Source organism: Salmo trutta, chromosome 32, assembly GCF_901001165.1.
Source record: "Salmo trutta chromosome 32, fSalTru1.1, whole genome shotgun sequence".
Lineage (NCBI taxonomy): Eukaryota > Metazoa > Chordata > Actinopteri > Salmoniformes > Salmonidae > Salmo > Salmo trutta.
In genome coordinates this window covers 37723066-37737447 of record NC_042988.1, presented here as the reverse complement: position 1 = coordinate 37737447, position 14382 = coordinate 37723066, and the positions used below count along the sequence as shown (strand labels likewise).

At 46.9% G+C, this 14382-nt stretch overlaps 1 protein-coding gene across 11 annotated transcripts in view; it reads left to right on the top strand.

Annotated features, from left to right (window-relative positions):
• bahcc1a (BAH domain and coiled-coil containing 1a) overlaps positions 1-14151 on the top strand; it is a 129333-nt gene extending 115182 nt beyond the window's left edge. For all 11 annotated transcript variants that reach the window (XM_029729003.1, XM_029729004.1, XM_029729002.1 and 8 more), the window contains 6 exons: positions 5133-5241; positions 5394-5510; positions 7665-7799; positions 7991-9264; positions 9747-9983; positions 10348-14151. In XM_029729003.1, the coding sequence (XP_029584863.1) occupies positions 5133-5241; positions 5394-5510; positions 7665-7799; positions 7991-9264; positions 9747-9983; positions 10348-10563 (2088 nt within the window). In that variant the 3' untranslated portion in view covers positions 10564-14151. The remainder of the gene's footprint in view (positions 1-5132; positions 5242-5393; positions 5511-7664; positions 7800-7990; positions 9265-9746; positions 9984-10347) is intronic.
• Positions 14152-14382: the final 231 nt, after the last annotated feature.

Sequence of the window (14382 nt, the reverse complement as noted above, 5' to 3'; positions counted from 1 at the left end):
AGACGTAGGCTGCCCATACTGATGGAGACACAGGCTGCCAATACTGATGGAGACGCAGGCTGCCCATACTGATGGAGACACAGGCTGCCCATACTGATGGAGACAGAGGCTGCCCATACTAATGGAGACACAGGCTTCCCATACTGATGGAGACACAGGCTGCCCATACTGATGGAGACACAGGCTGCCCATACTGATGGAGACGCAGGCTGCCAATACTGATGGAGATGCAGGCTGCCCATACTGATGGAGACACAGGCTGCCCATACTGATGGGGACACAGGCTGCCCATACTGATGGAAACACAGGCTGCCCATACTGATGGAGAAGCAGGCCCATACTGATGGAGACACAGGCTGCCCATACTGATGGAGACACAGGCTGCCCATACTGATGGAAACACAGGCTCATACTGATGGAGACACAGGCTGCCCATACTGATGGAGACACAGGCTGCCCATACTGATGGAGACACAGGCTGCCCATACTGATGGAAACACAGGCTGCCCATACTGATGGAGACACAGGCTGCCCATACTGATGGAGACACAGGCTGCCCATACTGATGGAGACACAGGCTGCCCATACTGATGGAGACACAGGCTGCCTATACTGATGGAGACGCAGGCTGCCCATACTGATGGAGACACAGGCTGCCCATACTGATGGAAACACAGGCTGCCCATACTGATGGAGACACAGGCTGCCCATACTGATGGAGACGCAGGCTGCCCATACTGATGGAGACGCAGGCTGCCCATACTGATGGAGACGCAGGCTGCCCATACTGATGGAGACACAGGCTGCCCATACTGATGGAGACGCAGGCTGCCCATACTGATGGAGACACAGGCTCATAGTGATGGAGACGCAGGCTGCCCATACTGATGGAGACACAGGCTCATAGTGATGGAGACACAGGCTGCGGACAATCTCAACCCTCAGTCAGATTTTCTCTTTTTTTTTCTCACCTGGGTTTGAGTAGCGGAGTGTGTGTGTTTGCTGTCTGTAGTTCCTGATGGTGCTTCAGGCTAAGCTAATGTTACAGTTTATCTCAGACATCAGTGAAATGAAGCCTAATTATACACTGTAAACCACAGGGCATTCTTGGCGGGCATTCATTTGCGTTTCGTTGTGTAACTTGTTCAAGCCAGCTTCCTCGTTCCTGTGTGTGTTTTTCCTGGGAGGAAAGCTCTGCTGATGTTTATTGTAAACTGAACTGGTGACTTTTGCCCCACATTCTGATGACATCCTGGTGCTACGGCTCAGTGGCAGCTGGGTCATCTCATAACAGAGACCTCAGACCCACAACACACACACACACACACACACGCGCACACACACAGACACCACACAGACACTACACACATACACACACACACACACACCCACACACACAGACACCGCATACACACACGCACACACACACACACACTTTCCTCCAAGGAGACAGGAGAGGATTGTGTGTAGAGGACAAACCTGGTGGTTCCTCAATGTTTTTTTGCATCATTTCTACTTGACATACTTTAGTAACTAGGGTGATCCTCTCACTGCTCCTTGACATACTTTAGTAACTAGGAGGATCTTCTCACTGCTCCTTGACATACTTTAGTAACTAGGAGGATCCTCTCACTGCTCCTTGACATACTTTAGTAACTAGGAGGGTCTTCTCACTGCTCCTTGACATACTTTAGTAACTAGGAGGATCTTCTCACTGCTCCTTGACATACTTTAGTAACTAGGAGGACTTCTCACTGCTCCTTGACATACTTTAGTAACTAGGAGGATCTTCTCACTGCTCCTTGACATACTTTAGTAACTAGGAGGATCCTCTCACTGCTCCTTGACATACTTTAGTAACTAGGAGGATCTTCTCACTGCTCCTTGACATACTTTAGTAACTAGGAGGATCTTCTCACTGCTCCTTGACATACTTTAGTAACTAGGAGGATCCTCTCACTGCTCCTTGACATACTTTAGTAACTAGGAGGACTTCTCACTGCTCCTTGACATACTTTAGTAACTAGGAGGACTTCTCACTGCTCCTTGACATACTTTAGTAACTAGGAGGATCCTCTCACTGCTCCTTGACATACTTTAGTAACTAGGAGGACTTCTCACTGCTCCTTGACATACTTTAGTAACTAGGAGGATCTTCTCACTGCTCCTTGACATACTTTAGTAACTAGGAGGATCTTCTCACTGCTCCTTGACATACTTTAGTAACTAGGAGGATCTTCTCACTGCTCCTTGACATACTTTAGTAACTAGGAGGAACCTCTCACTGCTCCTTGACATACTTTAGTAACTAGGAGGACTTCTCACTGCTCCTTGACATACTTTAGTAACTAGGAGGATCTTCTCACTGCTCCTTGACATACTTTAGTAACTAGGAGGATCCTCTCACTGCTCCTTGACATACTTTAGTAACTAGGAGGATCCTCTCACTGCTCCTTGACATACTTTAGAAACTAGGAGGATCTTCTCACTGCTCCTTGACATACTTTAGTAACTAGGAGGAACCTCTCACTGCTCCTTGACATACTTTATTAACTAGGAGGATCCTCTCACTGCTCCTTGACATACTTTAGTAACTAGGAGGATCTTCTCACTGCTCCTTGACATACTTTAGTAACTAGGAGGAACCTCTCACTGCTCCTTGACATACTTTAGTAACTAGGAGGATCTTCTCACTGCTCCTTGACATACTTTAGTAACTAGGAGGATCTTCTCACTGCTCCTTGACATACTTTATTAACTAGGAGGATCCTCTCACTGCTCCTTGACATACTTTAGTAACTAGGAGGATCTTCACACTGCTCCTTGACATACTTTAGTAACTAGGAGGATCTTCTCACTGCTCCTTGACATACTTTAGTAACTAGGAGGATCTTCTCACTGCTCCTTGACATACTTTAGTAACTAGGAAGATCCTCTCACTGCTCCTTGACATGCTTTAGTAACTAGGAGGGTCTTCTCACTGCTCCTTGACATACTTTAGTAACTAGGAGGATCCTCTCACTGCTCCTTGACATACTTTAGTAACTAGGAGGACTTCTCACTGCTCCTTGACATACTTTAGTAACTAGGAGGATCTTCTCACTGCTCCTTGACATACTTTAGTAACTAGGAGGATCCTCTCACTGCTCCTTGACATACTTTAGTAACTAGGAGGATCTTCTCACTGCTCCTTTACATACTTTAGTAACTAGGAGGATCTTCTCACTGCTCCTTGACATACTTTAGTAACTAGGAGGATCTTCTCACTGCTCCTTGACATACTTTAGTAACTAGGAGGATCTTCTCACTGCTCCTTGACATACTTTAGTAACTAGGAGGATCCTCTCACTGCTCCTTGACATACTTTAGTAACTAGGAGGATCTTCTCACTGCTCCTTGACATACTTTAGTAACTAGGAGGATCCTCTCACTGCTCCTTAATATACTTTAGTAACTAGGAGGAACCTTGCCAAGTCATCAATTTAATAAACTTTATTGATCTCCAGTGGGGAAGTAGTGTGGTCATGACTGTCACTCTAGGCATCGTGGCTGCCAGGACAACACCACACACACACGCACGCACGCACGCACACACACACACACACACACACACACACACACACACACACACACACACACACACATACACACACACACACACACACACACACACACACACACACACAGTGCTCAATCTTTCTCGTCTCTCTCGCACAAGCACACTAGTATCCTTTAGTCAAAATCCTAACAATCTTTCTCTCCCTGACACAAACATTTCTCAACTGGTGTTAAAGTGGGGGTTTCCCCTAAAGCCCAGTTGCATAGTCAGTCCATCAATGTCCTACCCTTGGCAGCTGTGTCGTCCACTTTGTAACGTGTGTGTATGTGTGCCTTCCGCTGTGTAGTGTGTGTGTGTGTGTCCGCTGTGTAACGTGTGTGTGCATGTCCGCTGTGTAAACAGCCGTCAGATAGCAGCTGTTCATGATTACACCATACTTCCACTTTCTTGTCTTTCAATTCTCCCAACAGTCTTTCATGAATACCTCCTACACCAAGACCCCATGTTCAACAGCCTTTCATGAGTACCTCCTACACCAAGACCCCATGTTCAACAGCCTTTCATGAGTACCTCCTACACCAAGACCCCATGTTCAACAGCCTTTCATGAGTACCTCCTACACCAAGACCCCATGTCCAACAGCCTTTCATGAGTACCTCCTACACCAAGACCCCATGTTCAACAGCCTTTCATGAGTACCTCCTACACCAAGACCCCATGTTCAACAGCCTTTCATGAATACCTCCTACACCAAGACCCCATGTTCAACAGCCTTTCATGAATACCTCCTACACCAAGACCCCATGTTCAACAGCCTTTCATGAATACCTCCTACACCAAGACTCCATGTTCAACAGCCTTTCATGAATACCTCCTACACCAAGACTCCATGTTCAACAGCCATTCATGAATACCTCCTACACCAAGACCCCATGTTCAACAGCCTTTCATGAATACCTCCTACACCAAGACCCCATGTTCAACAGCCTTTCATGAATACCTCCTACACCAAGACCCCATGTTCAACAGCCATTCATGAATACCTCCTACACCAAGACCCCATATCCCCTGAGCAGAACCTGAGGTCCCACTCACACATATATGTATTCACGTGCGTGTGTGCGCAGAAACACACACAACCATGAACACACAAACACACCACCAAAACACACACATACACACGTCCGCCTATACCCCACACATCATCAGTCAAGGGACCCCTCTCCATGGCAACTGTAAATGAAAACATCCTGAAAGGGGCTCCAGTGAGTGGCGGATGCTGGGCCCTGGCTGCATTGTCAGGGAGGAGAATCTGGCAACCTGCTATCACAGTCCCCCCATTCATCTCCTCCTTAGTATTACTTCAGTCAGGATCTACTGCATCACAGCTTCCGCTCCTTTCAGCTGTGACTGGCACATTGGCATGAGATAGTGCTGCTTGGCGGTGTGGCACAGTGACCAGCCGTGTGTGTGTGTGTGTGTGTGTGTGTGTGTGTGTGTGTGTGTGTGTGTGTGTGTCTTGCTGTCTGTCTGTAATGAATCTTGCTTGACTCAGTGTCTGTTTGACTTTCAGGTCCTGGATGTGCGTCCAGAGACAGAGTCGGTGCTCGCTGAGGGGACGAGGGTGTGTGCCTACTGGAGCGAACGCTCTCGCTGCCTATACCCAGGCAACATACGCCAAGGTGAGAGATACTGGATCACTTTCTCTGTGTCCGCATTCGTCCATTTGTGTTATTATTTATTTGATTCATTTAGCAATTAATTCACTTTGACTATTTCGCTAACAATGCCTGTGGTTCCTCTTTAAATGTGTCTATATTTTCTGCTGATGCAGGTGGTTCAGGGGAGGAGGGGAAGCAGGGAGGTGTAATGGTGGAGTTTGATGATGGAGACAGGGGGAGGATCTCCCTCCTAAACATCCGCCTCCTCCCCCCGGGCTACCAGATCCACTGTGAGTGTCTCTTTTTGTATCACTCTGTCATCCACCTTGTATGCTTACAGGGTTACTAACCATACTAGACCTTCTAATTACAATTATTATGAGACCTTATAAGAAACCTTCCAGTCACATTATGAATCATGGACAATATCTTGCTGCATTTTAGACATTACCACGACTTTATTGACCAACTCAGTGGCCTTGACGTTAGTGTCTGCCCTGTAATTGGAAGGTTGGTAGTTCGATCCCTAGCCAAGGCATAACAAAGACCGAAAAAATGGGCCCCAATGCGCCTCTGTGTGGCACTGAGCATTAAGGAGATAGATTTGGGGGTAAGGCCCTGCGATAGACTAACATCCTGTCCAGGGGGTGTACTTGTACATCAAGCTGCCTCACGCTACAGAAACAGGAGATAGGCTCCTACTCCTATGAGCCATTCCGGCTCACACTAGACAAGGCTTGTGCAAGGCTACTTACTTATACAGTGAGGGGAAAAAGTATTTGATCCCCTGCTGATTTTGTACGTTTGCCCACTGACAAAGAAATGATCAGTCTATAATTTTAATGGTAGGTTTATTTGAACAGTGAGAGACAGAATAACAACAACAAAAAATCCTGAAAAACGCATGTCAAAAATGTTAGAAATTGATTTGTATTTTAATGAGGGAAATAAGTATTTGACCCCTCTGCAAAACATGACTTAGTACTTGGTGGCAAAACCCTTGTTGGCAATCACAGAGGTCAGACGTTTCTTGTAGTTGGCCACCAGGTTTGCACACATCTCAGGAGGGATTTTGTCTCACTCCTCTTTGCAGATCTTCTCCAAGTCATTAAGGTTTTGAGGCTGACGTTTGGCAACTCGAACCTTCAGCTCCCTCCACAGATTTTCTATGGGATTAAGGTCTGGAGACTGGCTAGGCCACTCCAGGACCTTAATGTGCTTCTTCTTGAGCCACTCCTTTGTTGCCTTGGCCATGGGTTTTGGGTCATTGTCATGCTGGAATACCCATCCATGACCCATTTTCAATGCCCTGGCTGAGGGAAGGAGGTTCTTACCCATGATTTGACGGTACATGGCCCCGTCCATCGTCCCTTTGATGCGGTGAAGTTGTCCTGTCCCCTTAGCAGAAAAACACCCCCAAAGCATAATGTTTCCACCTCCATGTTTGACGGTGGGGATGGTGTTCTTGGGGTCATAGGCAGCATTCCTCCTCCTCCAAACCCGGTGAGTTGAATTGATGCCAAAGAGCTCCATTTTGGTCTCATCTGACCACAACACTTTCACCCAGTTATCCTCTGAATCATTCAGATGTTCATTGGCAAACTTCAGACGGGCATGAATATGGGGTTTCTTGAGCAGGGGGACCTTGCGGGCGCTGCAGGATTTCAGTCCTTCAAGGCGTAGTATGTTACCAATTGTTTTCTTGGTGACTATGGTCCCAGCTGCCTTGAGATCATTGACAAGATCCTCCCGTGTAGTTCTGGGCTGATTCCTCACCGTTCTCATGATCATTGCAACCCCACGAGGTGAGATCTTGCATGGAGCCCTAGGGAGATTGACAGTTCTTTTGTGTTTCTTCCATTTGCGAATAATCGCACCAACTGTTGTCACCTTCTCACCAAGCTGCTTGGCGATGGTCTTGTAGCCCATTCCAGCCTTGTGTAGGTCTACAATCTTGTCCCTGACATCCTTGGAGAGCTCTTTGGTCTTGGCCATGGTGGACAGTTTGGAATCTGATTGATTGATTGCTTCTGTGGACAGGTGTCTTTTATACAGGTAACAAACTGAGATTAGGAGCACTCCCTTTAAGAGTGTGCTCCTAATCTCAGCTCGTTACCTGTATAAAAGACACCTGGGAGCCAGAAATCTTTCTAATTGAGAGGGGGTAAAATACTTATTTCCCTCATTAAAATGCAAATCAATTTCTAACATTTTTGATGTGCATTTTTCTGGATTTTTTTGTTGTTATTCTGTCTTTCACTGTTCAAATAAACCTACCATTAAAATTATAGACTGATCATTTCTTTGTCAGTGGACAAACGTACAAAATCAGCAGGGGATCAAATACTTTTTTCCCTCACTGGACGTATTACTTATGACAGTGATTATGCAGGTGTATGTTAGAGATGTATTAACCCCCACCTCCACTTCCTGTCCCTCTGTAGGTGCGGAGTCGTCCCCTGCCCACCTGGTGACTAGCGGCCGGGCGGCTCGGAGGAGCTTCGGTCTGGAAAAAGCCCCCCTGAGTGAGAGAGTCTCGGAGAGACAGGCCAGCACAGAGCCTGTCAGGAGACGACCAGGTCAGACAAGATCATCTACCTACATGCTTTATATCCACTCTATTTGAAAAACAAATGGTAGTATATTTAGCCTGATGGGACGCAGAAAAAGTGTGTGTCATTCATTTCTGGTAACCTCTTGATCTTGTAAAGGTATATGTATTGTGAACTGATTGTTGACTTACCAGACATTCAATTGGTTTGAATTCCAGGGAGACCCAAAGGTTCAGGGAAGAAGAAGAACCTGTCAGACAGCTCCAATAAGAATGCAGCCCCTCTGCTCAGCTGGCCGGCTGTGGCCGTCCCCAGGAAGAGGGCCTGTGAAAATCTGTTCCAGCTCAATGGGACTCCCAGGAAGGCCCTGAGGGGGACGAGGGAGGCCCACCTGTTCCCCCTGCCCCCGGCCCCTGTCTCTGCCCCGACCAAGGGCCTGTTCAGCAGCAGCTCCTTTGAGGTTGACTCCTTCAGCAGCATCGCTAAGGGCTACTCCTCCTTCTGTAGCACCCAGCCCACCGGCATGTCCCTGGGTTCCAGGACCGGGCCCTATGTCCAGAGACGGAGGCCCGGCGAGGTGCCGCGGAGCAGCAGGAAGAGCGGTCAGGAGTTCCTGGTGAAACTGGATCACGAGGGGGTGACTTCACCCAAGACGAAGAACAGCAAGGCCCTACTGCTGCTGGGCGGTGGCTCTGGGTTCGGGACCAAAGGCGTGGGCGGCCTCCCCAGGCCTGAGGCCTACTCCCACCCAGTCCTGCTGGTCAAGGACAACAGGAAGGGAGGTTCTGCCTCGAGGGCTGAGCTCCTCCTTAAGGGTGCCCCTCCTCCACAGAGGAAGGCTTCTCCCTCCCTGGCTATGGGGGAGTATGGTGTCGGCGAGCTGGGTCTCAGCTGCCATCGTGACTGCCACAGCTCCTACTCGGACCTGGACGACGAAGAGGAGGAGGAAGAGGAGGAGAGGAGGAGGAGAAGGGCGGCTGCGCTGGCCACAGCAGCCTCTGGAGGCCTGAGGACCGCAGGAAGCTTCCTCTCGCGCCTCTCTGTCTCGTCCTCTTCCTCTGGTTCCTCAAGTTCGTCCAGCTCAGGCTCCATGTCCAGTTCCAGCCTGTGCTCCTCGGATAACGACTCGTCCTACAGCTCGGAGGATGAGGAGAGCTCCACGCTGCTGCTACAGAGCTGCCTGTCCTCCCACCATGGCCTGCTGCAGTCCCCCGAGCCCACGGCTGCAGCCGGACCCCACCAGGGCCAACAGTCCTTCGTGGCCAAGGCCGTGGCTGTATCCAACACCAAGGGAGGAGGGGCCACCAACGACCACAGTGCCAACAACAAGCTTCTCAAAAGGAAGGAGTGCGGCAGCTCGTCCCCCTTCAAACCCCCCAGAGACCTGGTGAAGAGGCAGAGGATTATCCCCGATGATGCAGGACCAAGACCCAAGATGAACACGTTCCTACCGGGAAGACAGATGTGGAGGTGGTCGGGGAACCCCACTCAGGTAAGACAGGGGTTGATCTTTTTAAAAACGGAATTCTGTGGTCAAAAAAGTTTATGCCAATCTATTCCTGCCCCAATACTTCCCCAATACCTCCATATCATAGCTACATGAGACCCTAACTCTCTCCCAATACCTCCATATCATAGCTACATGAGACTCTAACTCTCTCACAATCCTCCAAAGCAGAGGTACATGACCTTTAGAGCCGCACTATTGACCAGAGATACAAACTACTTGACTTTAAACCCACCTAGACTGGTATTCAATCCAACACAAATAATCAACCTGTGCACTGAGGGTGACTTATAAAAGTGATTTCTCCTTGAGCTGCAGCCACGTAGTTTACAGCAAACGTGGTCTCCGCAAAACAAGCTTTTAAAAGTTTATCCTATTGAACAGGACGTTTATCTGAGTTGGATTGAATCCCACTCCCTAGTTCCTAGACATGACTGCGTGTACTGAGTATTCCTGCGTCTCCACAGAGGCGGGGGCTGAAGGGGAAGTCCAAGAAGCTGTTCTACAAGGCCATCGTACGGGGAAGGGACATGGTGCGAGTGGGCGACTGTGCCATGTTCCTCTCTGCCGGCCGGCCCCACCTACCCTACGTGGGCCGCATCGAGAACTTCTGGGAGTCGTGGAGCTCCAGCATGGTAGTGAAGGTCAAGTGGTTCTACCACCCAGAGGAGACCAAGTTGGGCAAGAGGCACCGCGACAGCAAGGTACATCTACATTCAGGTTTAGACCACTCTATTGCCATTTGGGTTGCAAAATCCTGGTTTTAGGAACGGGGCATCCTTCAACTGGGTTTTCTGGAAAACCTGGGAATTTTAGTTGGGAATGTGCCTTGATGTTGAACAAGCAATAAAAAATCTGTTATTATACCAATCGTAGTGCACAGGTTGTTCATCTGTTTGAAACGCGACCATAGTGTAACATTACAGGAGGTAGCAAGCTTTCATAGTCTTTTGGTATCTCAGCATATTATGGTTTCAGAGTTGAAGTCGATTGAAAATACTGACATTTGCTGTTCTCTCTCTCTCTCTCTCTCTCTCTCTCTCTCTCTCTCTCTCTCCTCTCTCCTAGCACGCTCTGTATCAGTCATGCCACGAGGACGAGAATGACGTCCAGACAATCTCCCACAAGTGCCAGGTGGTGAGCCGCGAGGAGTATGAGCACATGACCCGCGGCCAGAAACCCAGCAGTAGCGTGACCACCCAAGGCCTGTACTATCTGGCTGGCACCTACGACCCCACCAGCGGTCAACTGCTCACTGCTGAGGGGGTGGCCATCGTCTGCTGAGCTGAGGACATCTTGTCCTGAGGATACTACTGAACCACCCATCTGATGGGTCTGATGGGAAATGAAGGTGAAGGTCCCCGCAGCTTTGCCTGAATGTGCCCATGGCCTGACTCAGTCCGTAGGAGGGTTCCCAGATGGGTCAGTCCTGGAGGAAGTGAAGGTCAAGGTGCCTGTGGCTTTGCCTGAAGGACCCCTGGCCTTAGTCAGTGCTGACTAGTGGTGGACGTCAGGGCCAAGGCAGGGCTGTCCCCTGTCTACACTGGATATCTTAACACACATGGCTGCTAGACTGGGGTCTAGTTAGAAGAAGGGGAGGGGGTAGCCATTCACAGCAGTGAACCCCATTCTGCTCCCACTCTCACTGGGTAACTGAAGACAAAGATCTGGGTCCTGAACAACCAGGATCCAGGAGGTCAATGACACCCGACTGACTTTCCATTGGTCCAACTTAACATCTCTTTAGTTTAGACTGAGGATGGCATGTTTGAGGGACGGTTTCACGCCTGATCTTTACACCACTCACCCATCATAGGTCACGAAATTAGAGCTGAACGTAGGTTTGGATTGGACAGCTCAAGGCACCATTAGGTCCCTCCGGACCAGGCCTGTGGTGGCCTCATTTCAGCTGAGTGCGTGAGTGAGTGAGTGAGTGAGTGAGTGAGTGAGTGAGTGAGTGAGGGAGGGAGGTATGGGATGTACTCTGCATAGTTCGTCTTCGTGATTCCAGGGATGTTAAAATATGTATAAGATATCGATGATAAAGATGTAAATATTTGGAATAATTTTTCCAGTCAAGCCATACACTTCAGTACCTCTTGTCTCTCTTATGGATCAGGTGTATACTGTACAGGTCAATTATCTGTTGTTGTTGTTGTTGTCTATATGTATATAACAACTATTTTATATAGAAGTATATATGAAAGGTATCTTTCCATGTTTTTTTATTGATTTATTTTTCTATGAGGGGTGAATATGGCTCTTTGTGTTTTTCTTTGGGACGATGAGCTGAAGATGTAAAAGTGTTGCACTACACATGACCTGCTGAGAGAGCGAGAGAGACAGACAGACAGACAGACAGACAGACAGACAGACAGACAGACAGAGAGAGAGAGAGAGAGAGAGAGAGAGAGAGAGAGCACAGAAATGAGAGAAGGATATGACAGGAGAGGTCTCACTCTCTCAGAGAGAGGAGCCATCCTGTTGAAGTGTAAATGTGTCCTTAAATGTGTTACTTTCCATATGTGTTATTTTGTTTTATACCCATCTTTATTTATGTACTTTTCAGTTGTTCCTCGCTACATAGCAGATCCACGTGGACTGCATTCACGGGTTACAAAAGAATACTATTAACAAGTGAGAAATACAGATATTTACATATATTTATTTTTATTGGTATTGAAATACATTCTAATATTGCCCTGGCATCACTTTAACTATGCCATTGTGGCATGCTCTCCACATTATTCAATTCAAAATGAGTTGGTCTGCATATGCAGGTGTATAGAAGCGCTATACTTCAAGTACACATTTGGACCTGTAAAAACCAAAGCTTCTACTCTAAGATCTTCATGAAGTACTATTGAAGTAGTACTTACTGAAGAACATCAAGCAGCTGTGTTATTCAGAGATCACTGGGAACTTAATAATCAAACTGTTTCTCCCTCTGAGAATACAAGACATCCCCCTATGTGCATATATGGCTTTGCTTTGTGACAATGGGTTTTCTTGCACACGTACCTGTAGCTCTGTGAGGTCCAAAGTCCCTGTGGCCAAAATGCATCAGTGACCTGAAACAGGTGGCTGATAAGGTAATACCAAGGTCAAGGTGCTGTCAACATAAAAAAAAAGGTTTGAGTATTGACAATTTGTTGGAGATTCGTCAGTTGGGTTTATTCATTAATGAATAGCCATGCCTCTTAATTAGGAACACACATGCACTCAATGTTAACGGTGAAGGACAATCAAATTCACAAAGCAATGGATATAGTTTAAAAGGCTCACTTAATCAAAATATTGCTTTTAAATGTTTTATTTCATTTTGTGCCAAATACATTTTGTCTCAGCCTCTGTTGTTTTGATATGCAATCCTGACTGTATTTTTATGTTCTTACAGTTTTTTATTTGCTCATCATCAACCTTTATTTATTGTCAATGTTGCTGTTTGCTCGTCAAGCCAAGATCTCTCTATGACAACTTGATGTTGTTTCTCCATGTATTGTCACATTTGGATTAGTTAATAACAGTTTGGTCTTTGAAGAGGCCGCACAGTAAAAAGGAATACAGGAACACTGGATTATTCTCATCCATAAACCTCTCTGAATAACTTGACGTTTGAACCGGACCCTCCTGCTCTCTGTCTGTGGTGGTGCGACTGACTGACTGACTGACTACATCGCAGACGTTTCATTGCATCAACCAGTAGTTATGCGCCACGTCATGGACTGCACAGTCCGACATCAGATTGCTATGTCATATGATGTGGTTAGCAGATATGTTAAACATCTACACGAGTGTTGAGATCTGGCAGGCGTCTGCAATTTAGTCAGGCAGGAACGCCACCTATGACTCTGCACCCCGGGTTTGATCCCGGGCTGTATCACAACCGGCTGTGATCGGGAGTCCTATAGGGCGGCGCACAATTGGCACAGCGTCGTCCGGGTTAGGGGAGGGTTTGGCCGGGGTAGGCCGTCATTGTAAATAAGAATTGGTTCTTAACTGACTTGCCTGGTTAAATAAAGGTTAAAAAAAGAAGGGAAAAAAGCTCCATCTCAGGGTCCCTCAGTGTCTGTGACTCTAACTTCCTGAAAGATTGACCTCCCATTTGTTTCAAGCAACATTTTTTAACGGTCCGAGATGTGTGTGTTTGTGTGGCCGGGATGTTTGTGTGTGTGTGTGTGTGTGTGTGTGTGTGTGTGTGTGTGTGTGTGTGTGTGTGTGTGTGTGTGTGTGTGTGTGTGTGTGTGTGTGTGTGTGTGTGTGTGTGTGTGTGTGTGTGTGTGTGTGTGTGTGTGTGTGTGTGTGCATGCGTATGTATGTTTGCGTGTGCTTGCGTGCAAGATACTGCATGCCTGTTAAGAGGCCACTGGATATGATGAAATTAGAATGTAGTTTTGGAACTCCCGTGTCTTCATTTGTATAGCGAGAAAGACAGCCTTAGCATTTTGTTTGGAGGCCAGGTGCTATACTAAGATGGCTCAGAGAAGTTGCATTGAAGTTCAGTGATTGGGCAGAATATTGCAAAGGCTCATGGGCCAAAGGAAATCAGGATGCAGGAGCATCTTTCTTTTCAACACACTTTTGGTTATAAGGGAATGGAAATATAAGGTGTGAAAGGTATGCAGTGTCTCAGAGTTGTTAGGGTAAATATTAACATCATTTTGACATGTGTTTATTATGATTATTATTTTAATATTGTTAAATTGAATTATCTCCTGCTATCAATGTTATAAAGACATGTAGATGTGTATAGCAAGTTTGGGGGTAAATGTTTTACAAAAAAAATACTTTAATAATATAAATCTGTAAAAACTGTTTTAGTATCAAGATTTTTTTATCTGAGTTATGAATAAATATCACAACTTAAAATTACGTATTATTTGTATTACTAATTTATACACCTATGTCTGGATGATAATTAATCATTTTTCTTGATGAATTCTTTGATAACAATATGAATTAGCCGCTTGTGCTGTCCTTTATTGGCCCCAAAAAACCTTGATCGTTGGTGCTGGTGAGATTTCTCTGTTTTGACCAATGAGAAGGGTGCTTTATGGTGGAGTCTGGAGTGCCTTGCACCACGTTCCATGACTAACACGGATG